This window comes from Pelecanus crispus, chromosome 11, assembly GCF_030463565.1.
Source record: "Pelecanus crispus isolate bPelCri1 chromosome 11, bPelCri1.pri, whole genome shotgun sequence".
NCBI lineage: Eukaryota > Metazoa > Chordata > Aves > Pelecaniformes > Pelecanidae > Pelecanus > Pelecanus crispus.
Window position 1 is genome coordinate 29,939,985 of NC_134653.1, and position 16,932 is coordinate 29,956,916.

At 63.0% G+C, this 16,932-nt stretch overlaps 2 protein-coding genes across 2 annotated transcripts; one reads left to right on the forward strand and one right to left on the reverse strand.

Moving 5' to 3' along the window:
- Positions 1-2,057: 2,057 nt before the first annotated feature.
- On the reverse strand, positions 2,058-3,310 carry CRYBA4 (crystallin beta A4). Its single transcript, XM_075719003.1, has 5 exons — positions 3,272-3,310; positions 3,028-3,146; positions 2,663-2,804; positions 2,378-2,520; positions 2,058-2,205 (listed from the first exon to the last, which is right to left on the reverse strand). Exons 1-5 carry the CDS (start codon positions 3,308-3,310, stop codon positions 2,058-2,060), a joined length of 591 nt encoding a protein of 196 aa, XP_075575118.1.
- A 5,085-nt stretch (positions 3,311-8,395) lies between these two features.
- Positions 8,396-12,201, forward strand: CRYBB1 (crystallin beta B1). Its single transcript, XM_075718641.1, has 5 exons — positions 8,396-8,536; positions 9,449-9,567; positions 11,335-11,467; positions 11,600-11,742; positions 12,021-12,201. The coding sequence occupies exons 1-5, from the start codon at positions 8,396-8,398 to the stop codon at positions 12,199-12,201; spliced, it is 717 nt and encodes a 238-aa protein (XP_075574756.1).
- The last annotated feature ends 4,731 nt before the right edge of the window (positions 12,202-16,932 follow it).

Genomic DNA, 16,932 nt, shown 5'->3' on the forward strand with positions numbered 1-16,932 from the left:
CGCGGCCCCGCACCGCTGCCTGCTGCGGCAGCCCCCGGGGGCACCCACCCCTCTGCGGCCGGGCCACGGTGGCCACGGGCCACGGTGGCCACGGGCCACGGCCCCCGCTGCAAAGGCCACCGTCCACCCCTTGCCACGACACCGGCCCGCCGTGGTGGCAGGGGCTCCCCACAGCCATTTGGGGTGGCGTGGGCACCCCATACCCATGGGGTTGGCACAGGGGACGTGGTGTAGGGGGCAGGGGGCAGGGGATGCTGGGCAGGCAGCGCTTGTGGACAACAGAGAAGCCATTTGGGGACATGGCGCGCAGGATCCATGCTCGCTGGGGACGAAGGGATGGCAGAGAGACCAGCCCAGCCTGGGGATGGCCGCAGTGCCAGCACACGGGCGGGCCGGCCATGCCCAGCAGGGCAGACCCCCATCCCGGGTGCTGGGGGGCTGGGGCGGCCCCTCTGCAGCGCTTTGCAGCTGCTGGGCTCTTGCATCGTTCTCCAGGTCCCCGTCGGATCCCCAGGGACCCACAGGTCCTGCCACCAGCTGCCCGCTTGCCTGGCTGAGCACTGGCCCCAATCCCAGCCCCCCGCGTCCCCCTGGGGTTCTGGGGCTGGGCAGGGGCAGGGTGGGCTGGCCAGGAGCAGGCTCCCCACCAGATGTGGCCGCAGAGGGCCGGGAAGCTCCGCTCCTCCAGGTCTCGTGGACTGGCGGCCCCAGATGTGTTTGTCCTGGGGCAGCAGGAGGGTTTCACTCAGCCCATCCCAAAACTTTTTGTTTCTTCTTCTGTTCTGCATTTTTAATCAGGATTTCCTGCGGAGAGAATCCCTTCCTGCACAGCATTGTCTCCGATGGTGGTCCTTCTGCTGCAAATGTCAGGAATGGGACATTTTCATCACATCAGACCTTTTCTCCAGAGCTCTTCTGAAATGAGAAATTTTTCCAGAGCAGCCTTTCCCTGTCACATTTTCAGCTTCAGTTTACTGCTGTTTCCTCACGAGCTGAAGAAGCCCCTGATGGCTTCTTGCTGCCCCAGGTTTCCTGCAGTGACAGCCCCGGGCTGGGCAGGGAGGAGCAGGCCCTGCCTGTACCCACTCTGCTGCTGGGGCAAATGCGGAGCCACAAGCCCACGGTGTCACCTCGCTGCTCCAGGGCTAGCACACAGCTTGGCCTGGTCCTCTGCACCGCTGCGGGCAGAGGGGCTCGCCTGCCTCTGCCCTGGGCTCCCTGCTCTGCTCTGGGCATGGGAGGTGCTGCGAGGCCAGCGGGTGCTGCAAGCTGGTGTGGGTGCAGGGGTGTGTGCGTGGGTGTACATGAGTGCAGGGGTGCATACGCAGGTGTGTGCATGGGTGCAGAGGTGTGCACAGCATGCAGCTCAGCTTGCTTGATCCTGCAGCTCCTTCCAGCTCCTGAACAAGGCTGAGGCTCAGCAGCAGTCGCACGGTGTCTTTCTCAGCCTTGCTGGAGCTGCAGCGCAGCCCTGGGCAGGTGTTGGCAGAGCAGATGGGGTCTGCCCAGTGGCAGGGATGTGTGGGTCCTGCAGAGCCCCCGAGCCAGCAGACAGGCTGGCGCAGGGATGGGACAAACAGACAGTCCTCGCCAGTGGGATGTGCAGCGCTGTGCAAGGGCTGCACTGCTGCTCCCACCAGCTCAGCACCCGGCTCCTCACCCTTGCACTGGGCCTGACCACCATGCCCTGGCCCCGCAGCTCCTTGGGGTCTGGCAGGGGGGCTAGGGGCAGGCCATTGCACCACATTGCTGCTCCATATGTGAACTGGGCAGGGGCTTCGCCTGCCTGCAACAGGGAGATGTGGATGCCTGTGCTGGCTGCAGGGGCAGAAAAGGGTGGTCATCCTCCCCATCCCATCCTTGCCCCTGCAGAGCCCCCACCCTGCCCTCAGGCGTGGCATCGTTCCCAGCCACACACCCTCACGGTACCCCCTCCCCAACTGCCAGCGTGCCGCCTTGGACAACTGAGCCTTTATTGAGCTTTGGACCCACTGCCCCGCGGGAGAGATGGTGCCCAGGGCATGCGGCCGGCGGCACGATGGCTCCAGCACAGGCGGTCACTGCTGGACCCTGCGGATGGACTGGACCTGGCCCGTCTGTGCGTGGGAGCCCCACTCCCGCACGTGCTTGTACTCGCCCGCACGGCTGTCGCTCTCCAGGAGGTACTGGAAGCCCCGGTACCCTGGGTACTGCGAGCAGACCCACCTGCGACAGAGCAGAGAGTGGCAATGGCTCAGGGCTGGCAGCACCGTGAAGCACCCCATGCTGTGGGCGCTTGGCAGCGGGCAGGGTGCAGGCAGCTGCCAGAGCATCCTCAGCTCTGGTGTGTGCCCCTGGTGCCAGGTCCCAGCAGGGTGCAAGCCTCCGGGACACTCACGCGCCAGAGCGGACGAGGAATGAGCCCACGGCGTTGCTGCCCCAGCCCAGGGCAGGCAGTGAGGGGCAGTCGTCGCTCAGCTCCCCTCGCCTGCCCTGGAAATTCTCCTGCTCAAAGAGCATCAGCCTGCTGCGCCCATGGTCCTGCCACCGAGAAGGGCACGGTGTTGGCACGGCTGCCCTGCCCGGCCCCTGGCTGGTGGCCGGCGGTGGGCTCCGGGGACCAGCCCGGTGGTGGGCTCCGGGGACCAGCCCCACAGCAGGGAGCCGAGGCGGGGGCACTCACAGCGCAGACGATGGGGCGGAAGGAGCACATCCTCTCCACGTGGTAGGCATTACTGCCGCTCCATGCCTCCCAGCACGGGTACTCACCGCGCTCCAGCACGAACTGCTGCCCCTGGAAGCCGCAGTGCTCGAAGCCTGCCCACCTGCCAGGGGTGGGAAGTGGGGTGAGACCCCCACGGCCCCCACCACCCCGCTCACACCCGGGGCAGAGCCCGCTGCACCCTGTGGGGATGAGGTCTTTCCCCAGAGGAGGTGGCCCTGTGGCTCAGGTGGTAACAGGCACTGGAGACGCCATCCTCCAACCACCCTCCATCTGTGGGGCCCCACAACACTGTGGGGCAGCAGCCCCCTGTGACCCCCACTCACGCCCCACTCTCGATCTTGCAGGAGCGGACGGTGCTGAAGCCGTGCTCTGGGGTGCTGTAGCAGTCGGCGGTGAACTCGTGCTTCTTGCCCTGGAAGAAAGCCTCATCCCACACCACGATCTGGGGAGGATGGTGCAGGTCAGGGGGCTCTGTGGGTGCAGAGGCCCCGAGCAAACACTGCACCCCCATGCCCAGGGGTTTGCAGGACTCAGGCTGTGTCGCTGGTCCTTCCCAGGCTCCCATACCTTCCAGAGACCGGAGGATCTCCTGCAGTGGTGGGTCATGGTGGCTCTGCACAGGGGAACGGGACCGTTAAAGCCTGCCCCGGGGCTGGTGCATCACTGGCCCCCATAAGCCTGGCCTCGCCACTGCAGCCTGGCCAGACCCACCAGCCCTGCGCTGGACTCCCACATCCCAGGACTGGGCTTCAGGTGATGCATTGCATGGGCAGTGCAAGCAGATGGAGGCAGGAGCCTGCAGCCGCCCGCTCTGCTCTGCAGGGCTCGCTCCATCCTCTGCCCGGATGAAACTGCCCTTGGGAGCCTGTGCACACCCCTTCACTAGTGGCATGGGAGGCAGCGACGGGGTAGCTTCACTGCGGAGCAGGCGCAGAGCACAGGCCAGGGCTCTCCCAGCACACCCAGGGCTGCCATCCAGGCTGTGCGGAGCAGCGGGTGTCTGGCAGGGCAGCCCTGGCCCTGGCAGCCGTCCTGACAGCACGGCACAGCACTGCAGTGGGGTGAGCACGCTGCCTGCCTGTGCGTGGGGCTGCCCACGGCTGGCCACAGCTGCCCATGCCCAGGGAGACTCCTCCTCCTGCAGGCAGATCCCTGAGCCAAAGCCCCCGTGCAGGCAGCCCTGGTGCAGGCAGCCCCATGCAGGTCCCCAGGCGTGCTCACTACGAGCAGGCAGGGCCAGTGCCCGGGGCTGCAGCCATGGCAGCGCTGAGCCAGAAGTGCTGCAGAGGTGGTTGCATGCCCACACTGAGCAGCAGCACCCTGCCCTGCTGCCACAGCCAGTGATGCCCCCTGATCCCCCTGCCACCGTTGCCCCGCACCGAGGCGTGTGACAGCAGAGCAGTGCCACAGCCCGTCCCCAGCAGCTGCCCTTGTCTCACACCCTGGCTACAGGACCCCGCGGCCCTCAGCCAGGTCATGCCCGCGGACCGAGGTCCAGCCCTGGCTCTCAGATCCTCCTCCACAGGTCCCCGCAACTGCTCTGCTCCCAGGACCCAGCCATGTGGGGCAGGGGCAGCTGCTGCCAGGCTCCCATGCTTACCTGGGGTGAGGCACTGGTGCCTGGGGAGGTGACATGTCCAGCAGCCCTCCAGCTGGGTTTTTATAGCCTCCAGATAGAGACAGAGCCCAGGAGAGCATTACTGAAACCCCTAACTCAGCACATGGCGGGGAGGAGGGACCGGGCAGAACAAAGGCGATGCTGCAAAGAAGCTGATGAGCCGGGACACCACGCTCCCGCTCCCCCGGCCCACGGGACACAGGCTCTGACACCCAGCCCCACAGCTCCAGAGCTGGGGCATCACCCCTGCGGTCTGCCGGTGCTCCGGCTGCAAGCCCTGCCCTGGCTTGCAGCTGGGCTGGGACCATGCCCCCCAGCTCTGGCAGCGCTCCTCCTGTGGGCAGCACTGCCTGCCCCGTGCCTCGGCTGGGGGTGCAGGGAGGTTTTCTCACATTTCTGGGAAGTAGGAGGAAAGACATATCTCCACTTGCGGCAGCACTTGCTCTCCCTGCTAGGGCAGAGCAGCTCTCCCTGAAAGCCAGGGCAGCTCTTTTTCAGGTTGAGCACACAGCAACCGTGGAGCATCGTAACAAGCGGGGACCAGGTGCACGGGAAAGCAAGGGGCACGTTTGCAGAGGCATTAGAGGGACTAAAGATGCAGATCAAGACTTAGGGAGCACCGCAGCAGCCTTCTGCCTCTGTGCGCAGAGACCTGGAATGAGCCCGCTGCATCCACATTTTGGGTACCTAAATGCCGTCAAGCTTTGCTCATGGTGACCTCCCCCACCAAACCATCCCCGGGGTCATGCTGGGAGCGTCCAGGGTTCTGGGCACCTTGCAGAGGCACCCCCACAGCCTGCCTGTCGGAGGGGGAGCAGTGGGGCAGCAGCAAAAGGACGCTGTTGGGCTGGGTGGCAAAACCCATGTTCCCAGGTAGTGCTGTGTTTTGGGACAGCATTTGCCAGGAAACTGCTAGCTGGCTGAGCTGGAGCATCCTACGTGCAGCCAGGCACCGCGGGGGAGACAGAGCAGGCGAGCATGGCAGCTGGGGGTCTCACATTCAACCAGCTGCTCCTGGCTGCAGCGGGGCTGCGCTGGCTGTCCCTGACATCTGCAGCCCACAGCAAATATGCCTTTGGCACAAGTTGCCCCCAGCCTCTCACTGTGGCCTGAGCTAAAGTCAGCTTGCTGCCAGCCACCAGCGTAGCGACCACAGCTCGCTTGCTCTCCGTGACGTGCCCCGGCACCGGGACGTGGTCGTATGGAGCCCGGGCCATGGCTGGGTGCAGGCACGGTGCCGCTCAGCGCTGGGCAGGGGAGGCAGCAGTGGGAGCTCCACATGCAGCAGGACTCACCAGGGCAGAACAAACCCCTTGCTGCGCCCGTGCCTGTGCCTGCTGGGGCCAAGCTGGGTCAGCTCCAGCCATCTGCACTGGGGGTGAGGCTTGGGCAACTCTTTGCTGTGTTTGAGCCGTGCATCCCACATGCTCCTCTGTGCCGGGGTGGGACAGTGCAGCAAGGGGCTGGGGCAGGATGGGACAGTGCAGCGAGGGGCTTTCTAAAGCACCTGCAGCCAGCGGCAGGGATGGTCAGTGGGGAGGGCAGAGATTTTGTGTCTGGGGGGCTCAGGAACTGCCGAGGACAGATCCCTTCTGTCAGCCCTTCCACAACACTGTCTCAGGGAAAATCACTGACTGGGCTACTGAGTCCTCAGAGTAACAGCCAAAGCAGCACGGAACAGCCGTCAGGAGCAGAGCTTGTTCCCTCCGAGCACAGTTTTCCAATGTGCAAGTCCAAAGGTGCCGGGAGCTGGGAGGGAAGGCGAGCCAGGAGCAAAGCAGAAGAAGCTGGAGGGTGGGTGAGACCTGCTGATTAATGCCCGGGAGCCACAAGCAAGGCAGTGGGGTTAAAAAACCCGCACTGGTTCTAAGAGGAAGAGAATGCAGCTTAAAATAGAAATCTGTCTAACAAACATGAAAAAGAATGCAAATTGAAAGTCATGAATCATAAAAAGCTGCCCAGTGTCAAAGTGAGAGACCAGACTGCAGGGAGTGCCCAGGGGAAACGGGGCAACAGCACCTGCACCCAGCCATGCCTGCGGGTGCGGCACAGCCCGCCATAAAACTGCAGGAAAAGAAGAAGGGATCAATAAATGCTTTTTGTTCAGGATTTTGGGCAATAGCCCAGAGGGTGCAGCTGGATCCCACCGCTGCTGGTTGACACTTAACACTTGAGGGGAATGAAAGATGATGGCAAAGCTGAGGGCTCTGAGCTTTCTGAACACACAGCCTTGGGTGATTTACTGCTGCCAGTGATGAAGAGCAAGCCCGGGAGTGCTGGTGCTGGAGGCTGTGGGAGGCTGGGGATATTGCAAAGGACCGGGAGGAAACAAGCATGCAGGTATTTACACAATCAGGATCACAGCAGGCAAACAGGGAGAGCAGCTGATCAGAGGCTCGGTGAGAGTCAGAAGGTCCCCCCAAGGTGCCTCCTGGTGCAGAGAGTGGCTGTGGGGTGCGGGAGACGGCACCGCAGGCTGAGCCACCGCAGGGATTGGTGCCCATCGCGTCCCCAGCCAGCCACCCCACGGCCCCCTCCACCTGATGTCAGTCAGAGACAGCGCTGAAACCCCACGTGGGATTTGGTACTGTGCAGCGTGGTGATGGAAAAACCTGGAATAGTATAGAATGAGTACAGCACAGGTTAAATGAGCTAAAAAATAGCTAATGTCCATGCCAGTGGACGCAGTGAACAGGGACATCCTCAAAGGAGAACACCATTTTCAGGAACTGAGATGGTTTGGAAAGCGTCAGCTTTGATTACACATCATTTGGAAAAAAAACCCAACTCTTGAAGCATTTCAAAACATTTAAATCTTGCATCCTGGCATCTTCAGGGCAGTGCACTCAGGCGTTTGCAGGTATGAAGTGCTGTTTAAAGCAAGAGATTTAGTGTTTAGAGGGGAGAAATGAGCACAGTGCAGCCACGGGGCACGGGGCTGGTGCACCCTCCCCAGCTGCAGCAGCACTGGAGCTGGGTGCCCGTGTGGGTCCGGCGCTGGGGCGGTGGGCAGGGGAGGGCAGCGTGCCGATGCAGGCTGGGCCATGCAAGGGCTATATATGCCCTGTCGGAGTGGCCACACGCCAGGCAGCAGGTACTGCCGCGCGCTGCAAAGTGGCACGGTCAGGTCTTTTGTTGTGCCGCGGGCACAAAGGAAAGTGCTGGGTTCAGCGGCTGGGCATGGGGCCGGGAAGAGGCTTCCAGCTCGCCCAGCGTTTTGCAGGATGTGATGACTGGGCGACCGCGCAGACACTGATGAGCTGGCAGTTCCTTTGTGCGCCCACCCGGGGGTCTGCCCTTGCCAGGCTATAAAGTGGGGGCCTTGCTGTGGCCCAAAACACAAGCCCGCTCACTCCAACAAGAACCAGCAGCTGCCCAGGTAAGAGGACAAAGTCCCCGGGCATTGGGCTGCAGCCAGACCTGAGGGGGGGAGAGGGAAACGCAGGGTCTCAGCTGTGACCACCGCTGTGGCCACCACATCTGGGAGCACCCCGGTGCTCAGTACCCCGCTGCTCTCTGCTCCCCCGGCAGCCACTGGTGACCCGCACCTGTGGGGCCGCTGGCAGGGTGCCCACCGGAGGGCTTCATGCAAACTGGGCTGGCCCCTTCCCACCCTCTCACACACTGCCCTGGTGCTGAGCTGGGGTCCCAGGCACACCCTGTGCAGGACGGCCCCAGCACCCGGTGCAGCATCAGGCCTCAGCCTGGCTGGGGAGAGCAGGGAGCTGCTGAGCACTAGTGTTCAGGGCTGCCCTGGGCACCCCTGCAGTGGTGGGACCATGCTCAGGGCAGTCCTGACCACAGAAGGAGAGTGTGGGCAGCCGGGACCTCCTGCAGTCCTCCTGGTGAAGGCAGGACCCCGCTGCCTGTGCCTTCCTAGATAACCTCCCAGCAGCTCCTCTCCTGGCCCCAGGTGCCCACCCCATTGCTGAGCCCCCCATCTCAATGTGACCATCCCCAGGGCAGGGCGAGGGGCGGGGCGGGTGGTGGGTGCCCACAGCCATGCATCCCCTCTAACCTGCTGCTGGCATCTCTGCCTGGTGCCCTGTCCCAGACTTGAGCCCAACACCGTGATGTCTGAGACCACAAAACCCACTGCTCCTGGCCAGGCTGCGGAGGAGAGGGAGAAGGAGGCCCCAGCGCCAGCTCCATCCCTCGACCCTGCTCCCGTCGCAAACAGCAAGGGCGAGGAGCCCTCCACAGAAGCCTTCAGGGTAAGCCCTGCTGCTCCCCACATGCAGGGATGCAGTCCGGGGGTGAGGGATGGTGGCAGCATCTCTGGGCAGTCAGCAGGCGGAGAGTGCAGGCAGCCCAGGGGGAAGAACCCTCCTCCTAGAGCAGGAGGAGAGTGCAGACGATGCCGTCCCTCCTGGCTGTGTCTCTCCTGGGCAGCAGCTCTCTAGGTACAGGATTCGGGCAGCCGCTTGTGGGTCTGCTGCAGGAGGGGTGCTCCGGGTGCCCCTTGGCTGGGACAGCTCGTTGGGGACCACAGGCTTTGGAAATGCTCTTCCCCGGGTCACGGCATCAAGGCTGGGTTCTGCCATCTGCTCCCTCCGGTCGCCTTCTGTGTGCGGGGGTCCTGCGGTGCTGCGGGGGAGCAGAGGAGGAGGCTGCAGGTGACAGGGCCAGCACTGAAACACCACGGTGATGTCAGGGCAGCATGCCACCGAGGTGCTGCAGTGGGGCTGGGAAAAGGGTGAGCAACGTGAGGGCTCCAGCAACACTTCTGCATGTGCCAGGCAGCGAAGGCCACGGTATGGATACAGCTCCTGGAAGAGCAGCTCCTTCCCAGCCCGGCTGGGGCCTGCTGTGGGCACTGGCACAGGGAGAGGTGGCTTTGCAGCAGCAGAACTGGGGGCAGGATGAGGCCGTCTCAGAGCAGGGATGGCTGTCAGGAGGGGACCTTCCCGTGCTCAGCCCATGTTGGGACGGGGCTGCTCATGCACAGAATCCAGCTCAGCTTGCCAGGGCACAAGACCTGAAAAGCTGCAGGAAGCCTTGGAGAGCTGAGGGGGACCTGTGGGGCGGTGGGCTCATGCGTTCAGGGTCCATGCAGGGATGTGCAGCACCGCCCTGCCCTCCCCTAGCGTGCCTATCCCCATCTGACCCTTTCCCTCTGCCCCCAGATCATCGTCTTTGAGCAGGAGAACTTCCAGGGCAGGCAGATGGAGTTCACCACTGAGTGCCTGAACCTGGGGGACCGTGGCTTCGACCGGGTGCGCAGCGTCATCGTCACCTCTGGACCGTAAGTGACCCCAGTCACAGAGGGGACTATGTCCCTGGGGATGCCCCAGGGAGGTCGGGACATGGTCCTGGGGAGCAGCCCAGGGCACAACGTGATGTGCAGAGGCATTTCCCTGTAGCCTGGGCAGAGAGCAGAGCAGGGCAAGCTCAGGAGCAGAGCTGGGGACCCCGGGTCTCCTTTGAGGAGGGCAGGACAGCCTGGGCAGGTGCAAAGGGTGCCAGGGCCATTTGTAAAGCAAAGGGCGCTAGAGGCAAAGCCGAAAGGTGAGGAAAGGTGTCCATCAGATCTGCTACCTGAAGCTGTCCATGAAATGCAAGAGACCTGTAGCTTTTAGAGAAGCCAAGGTGAAACGGGGCAGGTGCCTTGGGCCAGGCTGGTGGCCAGGGCCACCGCAAAGACAAGGCTGGAGCAGGCAGGGGAGGGCAGGCAGGCAGGCAGCCCCACACGCCTGTCTGCACCCAGGCAGCTGAGCAGCGATAAAGGGGCTGGAAAGGTCTGAAAGCCATGGCAACAGTCGGCACAGTCAGGTACAAAAGTGATCACCAAACTAGATGGCAACTGCACAGGCAGATGATCTTCGTGTTGAAAGAGCATCTCACTGTGGCTATGTCCGGCTGGAAATGCCGTGCCCGGGAAGGCAGCCTGGAGGCAGCGGGACAGCCGGGGGGGGCTGGCAGTGCTGCTGGGAGGATGCACAGGACCTGGCTTGAGGGACTGGGCAAGGTGACCTATGGTCACCTCAAATGGCACCATGTAGCACCGATGACAACCTTTTTATTAGGAACCAAGAATATGCAAGTCTTCTTGAAACGAAAGGGGGATGGAGCATCCCCAAAGGAGCTCAGCTGTGGCACCTGGGAAGCTGCACTAGATATAGGAAGGGTGAAACACGGAGAACAGAGTATTTAAGTGTCATTGGGGTCCTAAACCCTCAGAGTCTTCTTGAGAGTCACTGGTAAGACTCTGCCCAAAAATTTACTTAGGGAAAGACAAAAGCAAAATCAACCAAACTCAGCCTTGGAAGTCAGTGTAAGGTCACACTGCCTGTGGTACTCGAACACATCTCCTGCCATTAGGAAAATACCTCTTGGCATCTGCAGAAATAGCCCCGTTTTGCAGGGAAACAGCAAGCAGAAAATGCAGGGCTGCCCTGGTGTCGAGGGCTTTTGGAGCCCTGAGCCTGGGACATTCACAGCACAGCAGCACCTCGTGGCATTGCTAAAGAGGTGACATTGCAGCTGAACAAGCCCCCAGTGCCCGTACTCTGGTAACGGGACGAATGCCAGAGCTGGCTGACGCTGGTGCAGCGAAGCATGCAAGCGTGCCAGGATTAGACAGCCTGGGCAGCTCTAGCCCTGGCTCAGTGGTGCAAGAGGGAAAACAAAGTCCCGAGACAACGCGAGGGCAAGGCTGCGGCGCCCAGCGTGCAGGGCTTGCCAGCTGCCTCACGGTCCCGGTGCTCCCTGGGCTGAGGAAGAGGAGCACTGCGATCACGCTGGTGTCTGCTGCTGGCCTTGGATGCGTGCACCAGCGAGCACTCAGCTGAGAGCCTGTGGGCTCAGGGCTTCGTGGCAGCTGCCAGCTCTGTGCATGCCATACTGCCTGTGCTCCGAGAAAGGTGGGAGCAGGATGGTGGGACCAGTCCTGACAACCTGCAGCCTTTTTGGGTGCTGGGAGGCCGGCTCCAGCGCCCCACAGGCTGGCAGAGCCAGAGAGGAGCTGCTGGGTGGCATCTGACCCGCTGTCTTGTCCTGCCCCTCTCCCCAGCTGGGTGGCCTACGAGCAGGCCAACATGCGTGGGGAGATGTTCATCCTGGAGAAGGGCGAGTACCCTCGCTGGGACACCTGGTCTAGCAGCTACCGGAGCGACCGCTTCATGTCGATGCGTCCCATCAAAATGGTGAGTGGTCCAGGAGCAGAAAGCATCCAGCAGGTTCTGGCCAGGGCCAGATCTGTGCTGCTCGATGCCTCACTGCAGCAAGCTCCAGGATTTCGGCCGTGCGACCCAGCGCCTTCCCTCTGTCTTCCCCAGGAGGCTGAGGACCACAAAATCTCCCTGTACGAGTCTGCTGACTTCAAGGGCAACAAGATGGAAATCCAGGAGGATGACGTGCCCAGCCTCTGGGCTTATGGCTTCTGCGACCGCGTGGGCAGTGTGCAGGTGCCCAGTGGAACGTAAGCCCGACTGCAGCAGCGGCTGCCTCCTGCCAGGCTCCCCGTCCTCCCGTGCCCCAGCTTGCTGCCCGCTGATCCTGAGCACCCGCACGGGGCTCTTGGGCAGCCAGGAAGTGCTGCATGGCTGTTTTCGGTGGTGTAGCCCATCACCCAGCAGGTCACACCCAGCACACGGGAGGCAGGGGGCTCTGCCGGCTTCCCAAGAGCATGCCGGCCATGTCGCTGCCGCCTGTAGCAGCCGACCCCACTCAGGTGCCCTCTCTTTGCCTTCCCTGCAGCTGGGTCGGGTACCAGTACCCTGGCTACAGAGGCTACCAGTACCTCTTTGAGACCGGAGACTTCCGACACTGGAACGAGTGGTCTGCCTTCCAGCCCCAGATCCAGTCCATCCGCCGCATCCGGGACATGCAGTGGGACCAGAAAGGCACCTTCGTCACCCCCGACGCGCCCTCTGACTGAGCATGCTGCCTGCTGGCTACGAGTCCCGGGCCCCGTGGGGCACCCCCGCCTCCCCCCGCGCTCGCCTGCTCAGCACTTTCCTTGTACATTGCACATTCCCTGGATGTACTCTACCTTGCGAGGCAAATTAAAAAAAAACAGAAGACTTAAGCTGCTCGGGAGTTGGTGGTCTGTGAGCGTGGCCGTGGAACGCTCTGCCTCAGCTCTGCTTTTCCACCATGCTCGAGCCTCATGCCCGAAGCCGGGTGGGATGTGGTGGAGGGCGATTTTCCCAGGGGAATTGCTCTCAGGCGGGACCCCGCCACACACACTGGGGCTGCAGTGGGAACAAGGGGAACCCTGGTGAAAGCAGCAGCGTGCACAGGAAAGGAGGTGGCAGGAGGCTCCTCCAAACTGGCCTTGCCAGCCCCTGCGGGGCCTCTCGCAGCCGGGGAGGCTCGGGGCACCCCGGGAGTGGCTGGAGCACAGGGGGGTCCCAGGTCCCCCCGTGCCTGCGGAGCAGGGGGCAGCAGGGGCTCACGGGGCCGCACTGGTGGGTACGGGCCGAGGCAGGTCTTGTGAGCGGCCCCTCAGCCGTAAATAATTAACAGCAGTGACTACACTCAATCAAAGACCAATTCACTTTCATGAGGGTTTGTTTTTTTTTTCCTCCGGGACAGCGTGTCCCTCCCCTCGGGCGCTTCCCCTCTTTCCTGGGGCCTCACTCCCCCTTCCCCATCCCCTTTCCCTCCCGGTGAGGCGCCCTGGGGGGCGTTTGCCTGCGCTCCCCCTTGGCTAATTCGCCGCGGCAGCGACCGCAGCGCCGCCGGGCACTGTGCAAGCAGCACCCCGGGGGCTGCTGCGGGCCGGGGGCGATCGCTGCTGGCGTGGGCAGCCCCCCCCGGAGCGCCCCACGCCCGGGACCCCGCAGGCGCGCGCGTGTCGCGGGCACACGCGTGTCGCGTGACACCCGCCTCCCCCCAGCCCGGCTCCGCCGCCCGCGGGGCGCATGCGCAGTGGGGCGGCGCGCGGCGCGGGGATCCCGGCCCCTCGTGCGCGTGACGTCGCCGCGTCTCGCGCCGCTCCGGGCCGGCGGCGGCGGCGGCGGCCCCGGTGAGTGGGGGGGAGGGGGGGGTACGCCACGGCCACGGCCACGGCCACGGGCTGCGTGTGCCGCCAGCGCCGCTCCGCACCGGCTCCGTCACGGTGCCCCCCCCCCGCCGCGGCGCCGGCCGGCAGGTGACAGCGGCGGGCGGTGCGAGCACCGCGGGCAGCGCTCGCTGCTCGGTGGGTGGCGTGCAAGGTGCGCGGCGCGGGGGAGCGGCGAGCGGTGCGGGGTGCAGAGCGGACGGTGCGGGGAGCGGCGTGGGATGGTGGGTGCTCGGTGCACGGAGCCATGCGGGCTGCTCGGTGCGATGCGGGCTGCGCGGAGCCATGCAGGCTGCTCGGTGCGATGCGGGCTGCTCGGTGCACGGAGCGATGCGGGCTGCGCGGAGCCATGCAGGCTGCACACTGTGCTTGGCGCACAGCAGGCGGTGCGCGGTACACAGTGCAGGGTGCACGGTGCACAGTGCAGGGTGCGCGGCGTGCGGTGCGGGGTGCTCGGTGCAGGGTGCTCCATGTAACTTTTTTTTCCCTCTTTCCTGCCTTCCAGCACGCTCCCCCTCGCCCTCGGTCTCCCTGGCACCCCTTTGGGACCCCAGCACCAGGCTATGCCCTCCATCACCCGTGCATTGCTGTACAGGACTGTAGTGTGGGGAGTGGGCTTGGGCACTAGGCTCGTCGGGAGGCACCCACGGGCCAGGGCTGTCCGTCTGTCCAGGCACCCGGGGCTGAGCCTGGTGGTTGGGGCTGCCTTCCTTCACTGGGGCGAGCGTGGCTGCCTGTGTCGCGGTGGCCTGGGCAAGCAAGCGCTGGGTGAGAGGCTGCACCTGCGGGTCTCACTCGGCGTTAGCCTCAGCTTTCGGGACAAAAGGTTTCGGCAGCAGCAGAGGTCTGGGCAGCTGCAGCTTCTGCTGGGCGGCCGTGGGGTGCGGGTCCCTTGGCAGGGGGGTTGCAGACAGGCTCCTGAGCGGCTGTGTCGGTGCCTCGCAGCCCACCCAAAACATCGATGCTCTCCCTGCTCTGCCTGTCACCAGGCCGCTGCCCTGCGGCGCTGCATGGTAGGGACCTGAGAGCCACACTGTTTCCATAGCAAGCTCAAGTTCCTTGGGACTCATGGCCGGAGTCGCAGTCCCTGGCGCTGCTGGCAGCGCGTTCCCACTGCCGGCAGCGTGAGCTGGGCCACAATCTTCCATAGGAGGAGTATGGTTTGCATTGCGCGGGCCTTTGTTCTGTCCCTCGCTGCGTTTGTTTGCATGCTCGGTCTCTGTCCAAAAAACATCTCACAGCTTGAAACCCCTTCACACGTCTTCCTCTGCGAGTCAGAGCCAGGTCCCGCCAGCTGCTTGTACTTAATATACGGGCGGCGAGTCTCCCCTTTGCACAGCTGTGTTGCGCTCTCATGCTTGGGTACTGAGCAAGGGTGAGTGGAGAGATTAAAATGATTTGTGCTAACAGGTTTCCAAATTTGCCGTTGCTTTTCTGGGAATACTGCAGCGTGCTCCTGGGGAGCTTGTCAAGTGCCAACGCAGGTTCAAATCTTTCCTCCAAGCGGGGTTTTGTAATAGCGTGCCTGACTGCAGCTTGTGCTCGGTGGCTGCCTGCATGCCTGCACCTGGCAGGAACAGACATGCTGTGCTGCCCACAGAGAAAGCCAAAGGTCTGCAGGGTGCTCACGCAGGGGAGGGCAGCCCCTGAAATTGGGGGGTGATTGCAGCGCTGACCTTTAGAACCGCTGCACAGCCTCTGCGTGAACCCGCAAGGGTGGAGTTTGAGGAAGGGGCTGGTGGATCTTGCTGGTGCACTGATGAACGCGCTACTGGCAGCCTGGTGTTTTGGTCCGGAGCGCTGAGCTTTCTCCATTCCTGCAAGTTGCTTCTCTGCCTGCGTGTGCACTCAGGGGGTGGTGCTGCTCTCTGGGTGAGCAGCAGCTGGCTGCTGCCTGCAGCTCCGTGTTTCCTGGAGGACCAGAGCATCGCTGCTAGGACCTGGCCATGAGAGCCAGTTTTCGTGTCTCGATGTTTGGTGGCGTGTCAGCTGACATGGGGCAGCCACTGCCGTGCTCCAAACCCCCTCTGCTGAGCTGAAAGCCCTTTGCCTGGGGCGAGCAGCTCCATGTCCTTCCCGGCATCACCCGGAGCTGGTGCTGCAGCTGGCATCGGGGGGCATTGCTGCAGGGGGATACGGGCAGAATTATGCCCTCCACACTGGTGGGATGTCCCAGGCTGGGGACACAGAGGCAGGAGCTGCCGTGGGTCTCTCCAGGACACGGTTTGCTGGTGGGCTCACCAGAAGGATGGGCAGGCTCGTGCTGCTGCCGTTCTCTGCCTGTAGGTTTTAAAAACCGTATTAGTAATTTCTGTCGCTATTTTAGGAAGATACTTCCAAAGGCAGTTTGCATTACAGATACGCTGAGCCTTCAGGGGACATGCAGGATGGCAGGAGTGCTATAAGATGCAGTGACTGTCAAGAACGTTTTTGGAGAGAGAAAACAAACACCCAGCAGGTGGTTTTATTTGGCACCGTACAGATGCGGCTTCTGACAAATTTGTGTTGCGTTTAGGAAGCCGAAGCCTCATGCCTCAGCAGAGCGTGTTTCACTTTGGATTTTGCAGCCCTCCAAGTGCAAGCAGCGAGTGTGCAGGCTGGCGGGAGAAGCTTGCCGTGCTGTCATCTGCCTGCTTTGTTGCATACCATTTTGCAAGCCTTTAGTCTGTGCAGTTCTCCTAAACCCCTGTCTGCCTCCAGTATCGCAGGGATTCTCCTCAGAGAAAACCTATCTAAAGGTGAACGATGCTTTTTTCCCCCCTTTTTCCACAGTCCATCCTTTTGTGCTGGCCTCGCAGCGCGCGTGCAGGCAGGAGCGCAGGCTGGGCGGCGCTGCCTGGGGCTGGCCCTGCCTGTAGGAGCCGTGCAGCGTGCAGGAGGTCCTGCCGAGGAGCTGCCCCGAGCCCCTCTCCCCCTCGCAGGGTCTGCAAACAAGAACCACTGATAGCAGCAGAGGGTTGCTCAATCCGCAGCAGTTGGAAGTTAAGTAAGTGGCTGGTTCCCATCGTGCCTTCCCAGGTGAGTGAGTCCAAACCGAGACCGGGGAATCCACAAGTGGCTGCGGCATCGAGGCGCTTCTCCATGGAGTAATGACCACCGGCTCGTCGGCTCCGGAGCCGCTGCCATCGCAGACTGCTGTAGTGGGGCAGGGAGAAGCAGCTGGGGTTTTTCCAGTGCTCCTGTTCCTGCTTGGTGCTGGGGGTGGATCCTGCAGCATGGGCGACCGTTTCTGGCAGTGGCTGTGCCCGGACACGCTGTACGGGGGGTTGGAGGGCACCCCCCCCCACACACACACACACACTTCCCTGCTTCCCCAGGCAGCTGTGCTCACAGCTGGCTGCAGGCCAGCGTGGCCGGGTGGCATGCAGAGGAAGGATGGCATGCAGAGGCAGCCCTCAGCGGCCCAGCATTTGCCGATGTAAATGAGAGCAGAGGACCCAGGGCTCACAGCTGGGCTTCTGAAGACAGGAACTGAGCCGTGAAGCACTCGGATGTGCGGGTTCAGGGTAATTTGTCTTACGGGTCAGCCACGGCGCAGCACGTCTCAGAAGGACCCGTTTCCTCTTCTTCCATCAAGAAGAGCTGCTCCCATGCCGGGGCTTG

Bases quoted from the DNA above. Each gene is read 5' to 3' on its own strand.
- CRYBB1 (XM_075718641.1), top strand. From the start codon at position 8,396: ATGTCTGAGACCACAAAACCCACTGCTCCTGGCCAGGCTGCGGAGGAG. The intron at 9,568-11,334 runs GTAAGTGACCCC...CCCTCTCCCCAG, and splicing joins GTCATCGTCACCTCTGGACC to CTGGGTGGCCTACGAGCAGG. The intron at 11,468-11,599 runs GTGAGTGGTCCA...TGTCTTCCCCAG, and splicing joins CGATGCGTCCCATCAAAATG to GAGGCTGAGGACCACAAAAT.
- CRYBA4 (XM_075719003.1), bottom strand. From the start codon at position 3,310: ATGACCCACCACTGCAGGAGATCCTCCGGTCTCTGGAAG. The intron at 2,805-3,027 runs GTGAGTGGGGGT...CACCCCTGGCAG, and splicing joins TGCAAGATCGAGAGTGGGGC to GTGGGCAGGCTTCGAGCACT. The intron at 2,206-2,377 runs GTGAGTGTCCCG...GCTCTGTCGCAG, and splicing joins TTCCTCGTCCGCTCTGGCGC to GTGGGTCTGCTCGCAGTACC.